Source organism: Muscardinus avellanarius, assembly GCF_963383645.1.
Source record: "Muscardinus avellanarius genome assembly, chromosome: 17".
Classification (NCBI taxonomy): Eukaryota; Metazoa; Chordata; class Mammalia; order Rodentia; family Gliridae; genus Muscardinus; species Muscardinus avellanarius.
Window position 1 is genome coordinate 28902810 of NC_137803.1, and position 14916 is coordinate 28917725.

The 14916-nt window shown below is 49.0% G+C and overlaps 1 protein-coding gene across 3 annotated transcripts in view; it reads left to right on the forward strand.

The window, feature by feature from the left end:
• The window catches only part of ST8SIA5 (ST8 alpha-N-acetyl-neuraminide alpha-2,8-sialyltransferase 5), a gene marked incomplete at both ends in the record, with an annotated part of 78390 nt that overhangs the window by 35763 nt on the left and 27711 nt on the right, over window positions 1-14916 (forward strand). The window contains one exon of one of the 3 annotated variants that reach the window (XM_080714839.1): window positions 5327-5434. The exons of the other annotated variants lie outside the window; for them this stretch is intronic. Coding sequence (XP_080570965.1) covers window positions 5327-5434 — 108 coding nt within the window. The remainder of the gene's footprint in view (window positions 1-5326; window positions 5435-14916) is intronic. 3 annotated transcript variants of the gene reach the window in all.

Consider the following 14916-nt stretch of genomic DNA (forward strand, 5'->3'; position numbering starts at 1 on the left):
AAAAAAGAATAAAAACTAGGGCTGGGGGTGTAGCTTGACGGTAGATTGCCCCGGGTTCCATCACCAGTACCGCAAAAAAAAAAAAAAAAAAAAAAAAAAAAAAAAAAGTAAATTAGACCAAAAAAATTGAAACAAAACAGAGCACCCCTTTAGCACTGGTTTTTGGCCTATGTTGTTTGCTAATGAGTGTGTCTGTGTGTGTATGCCTGTGTGTGTTTAGCTTTTTGCTAATACTTTCACATATGCTGATTGGTTCACATGTGTGTCAGTTATTTTCGTGTGCGTTAACATTTCCATGGGTGCTAGTGTAAGCACTCCAACTTTATGGTAAACATCTTGAAAACAAAAGTTTTCTCTCCTTTGCTATTTGTCCCATTAACTAGCAGACTTTCTGGTACATTGTAGATACTCGATAAATGCTTTTGAGTAAATGAGGAGTGGATAAGACTTCTCTTTTCTAGCCAGGTGATGCACAATTGTAATCCTTGATACTGCGGAGGCTGAGGTAGCAGGATCACAAGTTCGAGGCCAGCTTGGACAACTTAGTGAGGGCCTGTGTCAAAACAAAATTTTTTTAAGGGTTGAGGGTAGGACTTAGTGGTTGAGAACTTGCCTGCAAACAAACAAAACCCACACTTCTCTTTTTGTTGTTATCCTCATTTATACTTCCATACACCTTCCCTGTTGGGGTTTAATTGGCTAATAGTAGACAATTCTCACACTTAGCTCAAGAGTAGAATTTAAGTTAATATATTGATTTAACCTGGCGTGGTGGTGCACGCTTGTAATTCCAGTACCTGGGAGGCTGAGGCAGGAGGATTGTGGTTCACGGACAGCCTCAGCTACTTAGTGAGGCCTTTTGCAACTCAGTGAGATTCTGTTTCAAAACAAAGAATAAAAATAGGGCTGGGAGTGTAGCTCAAGGTAGAACGCTCCTGGGTTCCATCCTAGTACCACAAAAAATTAATTAATATATTTGTTTTATTATTATTAATTTTTTTTGCGGTACTCAATATGGAACCCAGGGACATTCTACCTCTGAGCTATACCTTCAGTCCTGTTTTTTAATCTTTGTTCTGAAACAGGGTCTCACTAAGTTGTGGAGGGCCTCACTAAGTAGCTGAAGCTGGCTGCTAACCCATTATCCTCCTGTCTCAGCCTCCCAAGTACTGGGATTACAAGTGTGCACTACCATACCCGGCATAACCAGATTATTTCTAAGGAGAGTGTTGAGATTCACAGCAGACTCTTGGACTAAGAACTGATTTGAAAAATGTTAGCTGGGCATGGTGATGCATGTCTATAATCCCAGTACTTTGGAGGTTAAGACAGGAGGATCACAGGTTTGGGAACAGCCTTAGCACAAGTAGTGAGACTCACATCAACCTAGAGAGATCCTGTTTCAAAATAGAAATAAAATGAGGCTGGAGGTGTAACTCGGAGGTAGAATGCCCTGGGTTCAATTCCTACTACCATAAACACACACAAAGAAAAATGCTAGTAAGTAATCTAGTTTGCAAAAATCTCAGGTGGAAATGTTATTATTTTCTTGGCCCATTGATAGCCTAGTAAAGGTTTTTAGAAGTAAAAGTGTTTTAAATCAGACAACTCTACTTTTAAGTCTTCGCCTGGCCACTTGGTAGCCTTGTGGTCTTGGGTAAGTTACTAAACCTCTTTGAGCTGCACATTTCATTATCTGTAGAAACAAGGAGGCTTCTTGTGCAGACTGTTGGAGGAGTTGATATTGTCACTTTTGTTTTGTTGATGATTATTAGTGGTAGTATGGGGGATTGAACCCAGAGCCTCATGTGTGCTAGGCAAGTGCGCTACCACTCAGCTACATCCCAATCTGTTGTAGGAATTGAGATCCGTTATATAAAGGCCCAGTTCATAGTAAGTGCTGAACAAATGACTCTCTTCCAAATAAGCCAAACCTAGATGCTCCCAAAGAAATGTCTTGCTGATCTCTTAAATAATAAATTGTAATCCCAGTACTTGGGAGGCTGAGACAGGAGTATCGAAGGTTCATGGCCAGCATCAGCTACTTAGTGAGGCCTTTATCAATTCAGTGAGACCCTGTTTCAAAAATTAAAAAAAAAAAATAAATGGGAAGGTGTGGTGGCGCACACTTGTAATCCCAGAGCTTTGGGAGGCTGAGACAGGAGGATCGCACAGGTTCGAAGCCAGCCCCGGCTACTTATATGAGGCTCTCAGCAATTTAGTTAGACCCTGTTTCCAAATAAAGTAAAAATAGGTCTGGGAATATAATCTGGAGGTAGAAATGCCCCTGGGTTCCACCCCCAGTACCACCAAAAAAATTAAATTAAAAAATAATGAAACTTATCCATTGATTTTTTTTTTTTTTTTTTTTTTTTTGCGCGTCGGGGGTGGAACCCAGGGGCATTCGACCTCCGAGCTACACCCCCTGCCCTATTTTTTATTCTTTATTTTGAAACCGGGTCTCACTGAGTTGCAGAGGGCCTCACTAAGTAGCTGAGGCTGTCCGCGAACCGCGATCCTCCAGGTCTCAGCCTCCCGAATGCTGGGATTACAAGCGTGCGCCACCACGCCCGGTGAAACTTATCCATTGAAACGAACGAATGGAGTATCACTGTTTTCCAGATGCACTGGGAAATGGGTGGGCATTCTATTTGGCTTTGGGCTCTAGCCTATGCATTGTGCTTATTTCTCTCCCAGGCTGATCTCCCTTCTGCCATGAAAAAGATGGAAAGGGAACCAGCAGCCAGTCAGCAGTGCATCAATTGAACTCCTCCTGTATGCAGTTCTCCACTAGCAGGGCCCCAAGGAGCCCCTCAGCTGCTGTCCGGCTGGGAAACTGAGGCAGCATGCAGTGGGGGGTGGTGAGCTAGAGTTCCAGGGGAGATGGCAGGCATCTGAGCGCTCAGCTCAGTTCTGTGACTTTTGGTCAAGAGCTTTGGAGACATCTGAGAGTTCCTTTGCTTGACAGATGAGAGCAGAGGCTGCGAGGGGCGCAGAGACTTGACTAAGGGCATCCACTCATTAGTGGAGATGGGATGGATCAGCCCAGCGACCGCCTGCCGCCCAGTCCTTAGCCAAGAGGCTAGCTATGGTTTCGGGTCTTATTAAAAGTTGTTTTCTGTTCTTTTCATCTGTCTCTTTCCCCCTGCGCTCCTTTGTTTTCTGTTTGTTCTGGTCTTTGACTTTCAAGGTCAGGCTTTCTTCACCTGCCAGTGGAGTCTAATAGCCCGTTCATGTTTAAGAGCCAGCCCGTCCCTAAAAAGTACTCCACACCTTTGTGCATTGTGCACAACACTAGTTTCCAACCAGGGTGATCTTGCCCACTGGGACATTTAGCAATGTCTGGAGACATTTTTTAATATAATTTTTATTGGTGCATTGTAATCATACATCGTGATGAAGCTCAGGGTGGTAGAGGCACGCATGCGCACACACTCACTCAGCCTCCTCCGGTCCCCACCCGACCCCACTCCCTCCTCACCTTCCCATGCAGGACACTGTGACTGGCGCTGATAAGGCTGCTATGCAAATCATGTCCATTGAGGCGTTTCCCCCTCCAGGTCTTCCTCCCTCTCCCGCCTCCCTCAGTTAGGTCCCCTCCTTCACTCCACTGAGGTTTCCTCCTTTGTCTGAGGTCCTTCTTGTGTCCCAATTTCTTCCTCGCTTCTCCATATGAAGGACAACATCTGACCTTTCACTTTTTTTTTTTTTTTTTTTTTTTGCAGTACTGGGGATGGAAGCCAGGGGCATTCTACCTCTGAGAGACACCTCCAGCCCTATTTTTTATTCTTTATTTTGAAACAGGGTCTCACTGAGTTGCAAAGAGCCTCACTAAGTAGCAGCTGGGGCTGTCCGCGAACCCAGATCCTCCTGTCTCAGCCTCCTGAATGCTAGGATTACAAGCGGGCGCCACCATGTCTGGTTTGACTTTTCACTTTTTGTGACTGGCTAATCTCACTTAGCATAACATTCTCTGGAAACATTTTTGATCCTTGCAGCGAGAAGGTTTCGGGGGGCAAGGTGGGGGTAGTGCTGCTGGCATCTGGTAGCAGAGACCAGGGATGTCCATAACATCCTGCGATACACAGGACAGGCCCGCAACAAAGAGCTCTCTAGCCCACAGTGTTCACAGTGCCCAGGGAGGCCTGTCCTGGGGCCCTCAGGGTGCGCCAACCCTTTTCCTCTTTGCTGTTTCCTTTGAGCCTCGGTTTCCCTTCTGAGAATGCATCTCTGGCCAAACCAGAGAGGCAGAATAGATGGTCTCAGCACTGTGTCCCAGTTAGTGGACTTTCAGGTCCTCCAGCTATTTTCAGTGCAGAGTCTCTCCGGGTCAACGCCCCTTGGGAGCAAAGGTGCTGTGTCTGTGGGGTGGGCAGGTGGAGCGTCCAGACTGCTCGGGCCTGAGACGGCATCTGCGGTGTGTGTTGCAGGGGAGGGTCGTCTAACGGCTCTTTGCATAGACTTTACCCAGCCCTCCCTCTTTAGCTCCATCCTGCCATGGCCCCTGGTCCCTCAGGTGTGGGTAGGTCTCCCCTTGGCAGAGAGTCAGGGTTCCACACTCTCCGCCCAAGTTGGTCACCCATCTGCCTGTCATCTTCCCAAATGTGGTTGCAAGCCATCTCTTCCCATCCATGTTCAGGGTGCTTGATTATGGCTTTGCTGTCATTTTTTCTGCGGTACTAGGGATGGAACCCAGAGGCATTCTACTTTCGAGCTACACCCCCAGCCTTATTTTTTATTCTTTGTTTTTGAAACAGGGTCTCACTGAGTGGCAAAGGGCCTCACTAAGTAGCTGAGGCTGTCTGTGAACCACGATCCTCCTGTCTCAGCCTCCCAAATGCTGGGATTACAAGTGTGCACCACCACACCTAGCTTAGCTGTCATTTTTTGCAGTTTGGAGGAGAGGTGCAAATAAACATGTGTTAAGTCCATCGTCTTAAGCTAGGAGTGATGTCCTGCTGCTCTGGAAAGCTGGCAATTTCATGAAAATCTCTGAAGTCTCTCTGGCCTCTGGGCTCTTCTGGTTTAAGTCTCTAGAGAGAGAGGAATTAAAGGACTGCACCGTGGAGAGGTAGATGAGCCCTCTGGACTTCATCTTGCTAAGCACCCGTTTCTTTGTGTGTAAAATGTGTGATCTCAGCATTGCCGGAAAGAAGATGCAGGGGACGGAGGTGGGAGCAGAAGCCGTGCAGGGCTGTGGCTGCCATCATTGTCCTCGTGTGGAGCCGTTACCGTCACCACCATCAAGGACAGAATGTGGCTCCCTGGTGGACAGGCTTAACCCAACAAATGAGCATGTGTACCAACTACCTCGTTTTCTTGCCAGAGGCCTCCAGTATGGTTGGCAGAGTGGTGACCAGCTGGCAAATTGGACGGGGCTCTTTAATGTCACCGACAACCTGACAGTGCAGAACAGCAGTAACTCCAGTTCCAGGTACAGACCATGGGGAATGGCCAGGGCGGGGGGAGCCCACCCTGTGGGGACTTGCCATCCCTGCCCCCTCGCCCACCCCGCAGCTGCCCTCAGGGGAGGAGCGGCAGGGTCCAGTGGCTCACAGCTCTCTGCACTTTGGGGTCCTGCCTGTCTCCTTTAACTTGAGGGGTGGGTGGATGTGGGATAGAATCCAACCCCCATAAAGCAGGGGTCACTGGCCCCTTCTGGGGTGGGAGGATGGGTGGGGCTCAAGCTTCCATTTGAGGATAAGAGCAAAAGCTGTGTGCCAGCAGGAGAGATTCCGGATGTCAGCTGGCAGGTATGTGGTAGCACTAGGGCGTGGGTGCTGGGCCAGGGCACCCTGCTCCTCTGGTGTCTCCTGTTCAGACACCAGTGAGGCACCTTGGTGGGCAGCGCCACTTCCATCCTGAGGCATTGAGTTGTGAGTTCACAACCTCGCACTCTGTTTTCTCTTGATCGGTTGTAGTGTTTGGAGCTCATATCAACAACTAAGAGCACTCTGCATACTCGGGTGGGGGTTCAGTAATCATTAACTGATGCAAATGGACCCTTCTCAGGTGGGCACTCCCCTTGTAGGGAGGGATTGTGGGGAGTTTTTGTGACAAAGCAGGGTGTCGTCTGCTTAGGAGCTGGGTGTAGCTGGAATCTGCTGGGCTAAGGGTTCGGGTGGGGGTTAAGCTGCTTGATTCTTTATTGTATTTTTGCAGTGGGTTGATCTCAGGGACGTTCCACCTCTGAGCTACACCCCCAGCCCTATTTTATTTTTTATTTTGAAACAGGGTCTCACTAAGTTGCGGAGGTCCTCACTAAAGTAGCTGGGCCTGGCTGCAAACCTGCTATCCTCCTGCCTCAGCCTCCCAAGTACTGGGATTGCAAGCATGCACTACCATTTCTGGCTTGCTTGGTTCTTAATTTTTATTTTTTTTTAATTTCTAAGTATGGGTAACTCTCAGATCTGTTTCCCTGGGGAAATGTCTTGAGTTTCCCTTACTGTTAATGTTGACGCCTAAAGATGAAATTGACCCTGCAGAGGAGGCACCCTGTGTTTTCAGGTGTGTTTTTGTCCAATGTTTTGAGAAAGCCAAGAGGTGGCTGCAGCAGCAGAATCCAGGAGGGACAGCTGCTCCCATAGTCAGGGCTCCAGTGGCTGGTGCTGGCTTCTTGGGGCCACAGCTCTTCCTGGCTATGGGCAGCGGGAGCCCTGGCCAGCTGCATGGCCCCTGGGTGTCATGGGAGTGTGAGTGGTCCATAGTGGACTTTCAGATCTTGAGCTGCACAGGTAGCAGGTGGTCTGTGTAGTGAGCAGGTGTCCTCCTGAAGAGACGGCTACTTCAGAGGCCTGAAATGAGCGGGAAGGACAGGCCGCTGGGAGGCTGTCTGGACAGATGTCCCCAGTCAGCAGCTGAACCATTGCATGCTGAATCTCCTCCTCAGTCCTTCCTTTCAGTCTTCCCTTCCCATTCCACTGGTTCCTCTCTCCATTCCCCCTTGTCCTTTCTCGGCTCATCTTTCCTTCTCCTCCCTTGATCTTTGTTTTCTCTTCCTGTCTTCCTGTCTGGGTGACTCAGTCCTGCCTCCCCTCTCCTGTATTCACTTGGCAGAGACACAGCTGGCCTCTGTCAATTTGGTTTTGAAATTCGGGTGCCCTTTAGCCAATGTCATGACCAGCTGAGCTGACTTCCTTTTGAAGAGCTGCCATTTGACCAAGAATTCCCTTAGTCACAGAATAAATGTCTTGAGGATCACACATCCCCAAATTCTCTAGATTAATTTCAGTTTCAAATCTGAGTCTCTAGTTGATCCGCAAAGTACTCACATATATATATATATATATATATATATATATATATATACCTGCTGTGTGTATAGTTCTCACGTGTGGGGAATAATGGTTAATGTCTCTAGAACGGAGCCTGATGTGGGAGACTTTTTAACTTGGTAACCGAGCAGCTTGTGCCTTCTTTAAAATGGGTCGGACAGCTCCTAGCAGCAGATTTGCAGGGCCCCGGGGGAGGAACTAATGAGGACGCCATGTACATCATCCTGATTAACATCTCTGCGTCTGGAGTGGGGAATGCTGCTCGCGGTATTATTCATCTGTTGAATAATTCAGCGCACGCCACATTTCGCTATCTGTAGTTGTGTAGTATGTCAAATGTGGCGCATCCTGTTATCATTTTTCATTAACAGGGTTGGAAGGGAAGTCAGGAGGTGCCAAATATACCCAGAGGCAGAGGATAGAGGGGGCAGGAAAGCAAACGATACGGTCAAGCAGGAGCCCCCGGGAGAAAGAGCCCGTGTAAATGGTAAGCCTGGAAACTCTACACAGGACCACCAAGAAAGGCAGGCTGGGTAGTGCTCATAAAGACGGTAGTCAGATCTCATTGGACACAAGCAAAGTGTGTGAATCATAAAGTATACATTGAAGTTCAAATGTAGTTCTCCAATAAGCATCCTCAGAGGAATTGCTTTAGTGAGCAGATTAGGAATATATGTGATATGTGTGTGTGTGTGTGTGTGTGTGTGTGTGTGTATTTTTATTTATTTATTTCCAGGAACCCCAGTACTACTATATATATATATTGATGGTAGTACTGGGGTTCCTGGAAACCCTTCTACCTCTGGGCTACACTTCTAGACCTATTTTTATATTTTTATTTGGAAACAGGGTCTCTCAAGCCAGCAAGGCTGGCTTCGAACCTGCACGATCCTCCTGTCTCAGCCTCCCAAGCGTGGGGATTACAAGTGTGCACCACCACGCCCGGCAGATTAGGAATAATTTTTTTTTTTTTTTTTTTTTTTTTTGCGGGTCTGAGGATGGAACCCAGGGGCATTTGACCTCTGAGCTACACCCCCTGCCCTATTTTTTATTCTTTATTTTGAAACTGGGTCTCACTGAGTTGCAAAGGGCCTCACTAAGTACCTGAAGCTGTCCGCGAACTGTGATCCTCTGGTCTCAGCCTCCCAAATACTGGGATTACAAGCGTGCGCCACCACGCCCGGCAGATTAGGAATACTTTTTAATCATCAAATGTTTCTATTTAAGTAGGTGCTTTGAATAAGCAAGTAGGTCTTTAAAGATAGTTCTTGTGTTCAAAGTATAAGTTTGTGTTTCTTTCTCCTCAGCTAGGCAGTGGTTACGCTTCATCATTGATTGCTAAGCACCTCGTATGGTATGGCACCTGCCCCATAGTTCAATCAGTGTTAATAAAGAGCCTGCCGTGGTGGCACACACTTGTTATCCCAGTACTTGGGAGGCTGAGACAGGAGGATTGCAGGTTCACGGACAATCTCAGCAATTTAGTGAGGCCCTCGGCAACTTAGCGAGACAATGTTTCAAAATCTAGAATAAAATAGAGTTGGGGGTGTACCTCAGAGATAGAATGCCTCTGGGTTCAATCCCTGCCCCACGCACACAAAGTTAACTGAACACAAGAATGAATTAGGCAGAAAAGTAGTAAAGGCTATTTATTGGTAAGAAAGCAGTCTTCAATTTCAGTGTACCCAAATCTTCCCTTAGAGATTTATTCCTTTGGATTCAGCCCTGTTGTCTCCTGGCACTGTCTGAAAAGTCATTCCCAGGAAGGGGAGGTGCTTTGGGCATAAAGTCCTGCCCACCTGTCCGCATGTACCTCTGCCCTGCCTCTCTCTCCAGCCCCAACCTGAGTGCTTGACCTCTAACTTCTGGAAGATATGCCTTCCCTAAGGGTGGTTTCTATCATTACACACAGACGATGCTCCAGCAAGCGTGATACATCCTCCGAGTACATCCCTAGGGGCTCTCATGTGAGGGGGCCAGGCCACGCCACCTGTGCACACCTTCAGGGTCCCCTGCCCTTGGGCCCAGGCACAAGCCACAGCCAGCCCCATATATATATATGGAGAGAGAGAGAGAGAGAGAGAGAGAGAGAGAGAGAGAGAGAGAGAGGTCCAGGTGAGATAGGAAGACTGACTCCCATCTCCATGCAGGGCTGGAGACGGGGGCTACGAAGGAAGTAAACACAGCAAGATTTGGCAGGAGATGGAGAGGAAGCTACTAGGAGGCAGATCCTGGCTTGGGTGCTGGCAGGGGGTGGGGTCAAAGCCCACCAGGTGCAGTAGAGACACTGACCCGTGCTAGTGTAGACATGCTGCTGAGCTGAATTTTACAGAGGGACCTGCCAGGGCTCCCTGGTCTGGCCCAGGCAGTAAGATCACCACGTAGGTGACCTTGCAGGGAATGAATGTGCTGATCCTGGAGCTGCTGCCCCGATGGAGAAGTGAGTCTCAGTGCCTGGCTTTGCCCTGCCCCACGTCCCCACCATGTGCAGAGAATGACAGTCTAGGCTCGGCGGGAGGTCCACACCAGAAGCAGAGTCACCACAGCATTTCCTGGGCTTGCACTTGGTATATTAGGCTCCTAGCTTTTAGACCTGACAGCTCTGGTGATTCCTGGGGACAGTGAGGAAGCTGGCCCAGAGAGAACAGCTGATACCTGAGGCTGCTGAGCAGAGTCCACACTAGATCCAACTAGGGTCTCAGCCATGGCTGTCCACTGCCCAGGCAGTGTCTCCTCCTGGCTGCTGTGGCCGAGGTGGTTAACCCAGGAGCCCTCTGGCCCCTCTCTAGCCTGTCTGGGAGGACACTGCAGTCATGGGATTGTCAGCCTGTAGTTTCCCCTCTGCATTCCCATGCCTTTGTGGATGGGTAGTATGCTAGCTCCAGACGGCAGCTGTTCCAGCTCTAGAAATAGCACGGAGCTCACTGAAGGGCTGTCACCCTTGGGAGGGGGAGGGGGCTGCGTACCAAGAATACCCCAAAAGAACTGTGGCTGTCAGGCAGGGAGAGTGGTATGCTTATGTGATTAAAACCCTGGTTCCAGCTTCTCTCAAGCCCGAAGTTTCTTCCCAGCACCACCATTCACTAACTGGTCAATCTCAGGCAAGCTGCCTTACCTCTTGCAGTCCAAATTGCAGGTATAAAATGCCTGTCTTATAGGGATGTTGGGAGGATTCAATGAGAGAATATTAAAGGGCTGGGATCAAGCTGCCTCGCACAGTTGTGCAGGATGGGCATTGACAAGACACTTGGCAAGGAGTCAAGTGGGGCTGGAATCTAGCTCATTTTCACTTGAACAACCATGTACCTGGCTTGTGGCTTAAATAGAGAAAAGGAAGTTTTTTCTTATCCCCACAAAGGTGTCATATGGGCTAGCGGCATTTCTACCAGAGTGGAATAAATCAATCTGAGGCTCCCCAAGACTCTGCCCCAGACTTGAAAGGAGCCAGGAATTTGGACTGCTGAGCCGGGCAGCTTTCCTGCTCTTCCCAGGAGTGGTACAAGGCCTACCCCATGTGCTCTTGCTTGACACAGACACCTCCCGGGCCCCTGTGAGCTTGACTACCATAGAGCTGGGGGGTGGGGCATTTGTAGCAAACTGGATGTGTGGGCCTCATCCTGTGCCACTGGCTCTGGAGGAAGAGGACATGGCCCTGGAGGAACTCTGGAGGGGGACCAGTCCAGCAGAGGAGCCTCCTAGGGCAGGCGGGTGGGGAAGGGCTGGCAGGAATGACAGCCAGACTCTGTAGGCCAGACCCTGAGCGTGCCGAGTGAGACCCCCTCCATCTGCAAAGCAGGACCACCAGGGACGCCTCTGTCGACCTTCTGCACTTGGCTTCTCACTTAATGGAGGCTGACAGCTGCCAACCAGCCATCCAGTGCTGCCCAGCTCTGCCCGCTAGTCCCTGAGGGTACAGAGACAGGGGCAGGACAGAAGCAGTCTGGTGCCAGTATTGTATTAGGCAGCTGGAAGGCAAATGGCTTGTGAGAGGAGCTGGGATCTTGATATGTCTGATGGGTTGGGACTGTTTATATCTACATGATACCCAAATGTGGTCCAGGCTTCACTCCTCTTTGAGCTGGGTAGAGATATCTGTCCAGAACTGAAAGAAGAAGGGGAAGGGAGGGGGATTGGGGAAGGGCTAAATGAGTGACATGCGCATGTATGCCTGCCTGCCTGCCTGCCTTCCTTCCTTCCTTCCTGCCTGCCTGCCTGCCTGCCTGCCTGCCTGCCTGCCTGCCTGCACTTGGGTTGGAACCTAGGGATATTCTACCTCTGAGCTACACCCCAAGCCCTATTTTTTATTCTATATTTTTGAAACAGGGTTTCACTGAGTTGCAAAGGGCCTCACTACAGAGCAGAGGCTGTCAGTGAACTGTGATCCTCCCCTGGGGTTACAAGTGTATACCAGCATGGCTCAGTGAGTAGTTTTGAAGACTTGGCTGAGGTACCACACACATGAGGTGTTTTTAGGAGATCTGGGGTTTGTGTTAACCAGGTAGGGTACGATGCAGGCAGATATGGAAAGAGATGGCCACAAGGGAAGGGGTTTTTATGCTCACAGATCCCTACAGGCAGGATGTGCAGGGTCGCATGGGGAGCCCCAGAGCTCACCTGAAAGTAGAGGAAGCCTGAGGTGCATGTGGGCAGGAACTGGTGAGGCAGAGTTGGCAGGCTTGGGATTGGCTCATTTGAATAATTTTGTGGGACTTGGGTGGAGCATCTGTCCCTAGTTGCCTAGTACCTGACCCTGGGGTGATTAGGACAGAGGAGGAGGAGGTGGTCTGGGGTCTCTGCATCTTTTGGTTTGCATATAAAAGGTGAGTTTAAAGCCTAGTGTATTACTGCATCTAGGAACTGGCAGCCCCTCCCAGGTGGGCTCCAGTAATCAAAACATCAGAAACGTACAGTTAATAACTGGAGTCTGCAGCAGAGACGGGTGACCAAGGACATCCCTAGGCCCAAGCAGAACTTGGCACGGGGCTTTATCTGCAGGGTGACAGGGGCGGGGGTGCTAATCTCAGCAGAAGAGGCGTCACCAGAGCAGATGCTTCCTGAGTTATTCATCCTTGACTCAGCTCTGCCGGCAATCAGCTCAGTGACTAGAAACCAGCCTCTGACTCCCTGGGCCTCCCTGTGCATCCACTGGCATCACCTGTCCTGTAGTGGCAGGAGAAGGCGACGGGAGCGAGCATTTCTTGGCACTTCCTGTACACTAGTGCTTTCCCGAAACGCTCACCAGTATCTTCTTTCTCTCTACTCCATCACTCCTGTACTGCCCTGGTTCTGCTGACTGTACAAATGAGGAAACTAGGGCTCAGAGAAGTCACAGGCCTAACGTGGCTGTCTTAGTTTGATTCCAGGCTGTCTTAGTTTGATTCCAGGCTGTGGCTGTCTTAATGGCCATCATTCGGTCTGCTATAACAAAATACTAGAGGCTGGGTACCTTATAAACAAGAAAAATTTATTTCTTATCGTTCCAGAGGTTGAAAGTCCAAGATTCAGGTGGGGGCCTCCTTCCTGGTTCATAGGACAATAACTTCTTTCTGGGTGCTCTCCTAGGGAAGGAGCAAAGGGTCTTTTTAAATATATATATAAGGGCACTAACTCCATTCATGAGAGCTCTGCCTCCATGATGCCCCAAAGGGCTCACCTCCTAATACCATCACCTTGGGGCACAAACATTCAAACCGGAGCAACAGCTAATAAGGGCTGGAAGCCTAGTTCTAAAAACCTTTCCACCCAACAGCCACCAAACACATGGCTCAAGACCATCTGGAGTCTTTCTGCCGCCCAGTTTGGTGTGTGAGTGGTGTTGGGGAATTCGAGAGAAAGGTGATGAGTGCAGACTGGATGAGGCAAGGCAGGGTGGCTTTGTAGGAAATTAGTTGGTCACAGGGAAGGCAGTGCCCTAGTTCAAACAGATTATGCTAAGGAGGAGAAAAAGGAGCCTTGGAGAGGGGATGTGATTTACCCAAAGTCACACAGCTGAGATGTGTCTGCAAGTCTCCCAGCTCCCTGGGGACTCTAGGATGCGTCTCCTAATTACCTCCGGCATCATTTGTACCTAGAGCTTTTCTTAGAGCAGCCTGGGATGGTGACTTGATTCAACCCCATGGATTCCGAAGGTTTAGTGACAGGAGCTCCAGTTGCACAGGAGGATGTTTGTGATAAGACACCAGACCTCACTTACCGCCGTGTGACTGGAAAACTCCATGAGACAGAGCCAAGGTCATGGACTTGATCTGTGGCCCCAGGTTGACCCCTTGTTCTTAGTTGCAGATAACAGATATCAGCTAGTTAAAGGAGAAAGGGATTTATTAAGGGTGGAGCTAGCTCAGAATCTTCAGGAAAACCGAAGAAATTGCTGAGCTCCCAGGAATGCCTCCCCAAACTGCCTTTTGAAATGGGGTCATCTGTGAAAGCTGCCCCTGATATAATCACAAGGTGCTGCCACTACTGCAGTTTCCAACAGCCATGCCACCTGGGCTGCATCCTGCACCAGCAAAACTGTGCCTCACACCTAGCCATCCTTCTCAAGTGACAGTTCTGAATGGGTCTCATGCAGAAGCTTCTGATTGGTTGAACCAAAATTACATACAAAGCCCTAACTGCAAAGGGGTCTGGGAAATGTAGTCTTTTACTTTAGTAACAAAGGTGGAGAGATAACAGGGACACAGTTACAAACTGTTAACAATTTTTAAGGGTCAGGAATATATAAACAGACTATTGTAATGCAATATCATTTGCTCTAGTCCCGTGTACAGAGGGAGCAGAGAAGCTTTCTCAAAAGTGTGGGGACTTGAGCTCCATACAAAAGAATTAATATGAGTTTGCCAGGTAAGAAAGACAGAGAAAGGAGTTCCAAAACACAAGGGAAATAGAGAGAGTCAGGCATGATGGTGCACATCTGTAATCCCAGGACTTGGGAAGCTGAGACATGAGGATTGCAAGTTTGAGGCCAGCCTCAGAAACTTAGCAAGACCCCGTTTTAAAATATAAATTAAAAAAATAAATATAAAAAAGGGCTGGGGGTATAGCTCAGAGGTAGAAGGTCTCTGGGTTCAATTTTTAGTACCAAAAAACAAAAGTGGGGAGTGTAATTGCCTAGGTTTCGGCACCAAATGAAACATTGAAAATGAGGCTAGGGAGTCGTGAAGGAGGTAAAATACCAGCCAGATTATCAATATCTGCTGCTTTATTCGGACCTGGCACCCTCAGGGAGTCAGCAGGCCATGGGGGAAGAGACCAACGAGCCACGCGTTTGGAGAATCACGCGTAGCCCCAATCGGCCGGCTGAGTCACTTGGCGGAGCAGAGGCACCGATGTTTTATGGGCATGCCAATTCTCTCAGACATCTGTAGTCTCGCGACCTCTAGAGTCTGTCTTGCGATGTCTGGAGTCTTGTGACACCTGGAGTCTCTTGATATCTCCACTTCTGGCTTCCAGGGTTCCGCCTCCTGTCCCCGCGGAGGGGTCATGTGGGAGGAAGGGAGGGGAGACCCAACCTATCAGCAATACAGAGGAAATGGTGAGTTTGATATTTGGGGACTCCTCAATTTCTAGATCTTATCTCTGCCAATTTTTTTTTTTTCCGGCACTAGAGATGGAACTCAGGGACGTTCTACCTTCGAGCTACAGC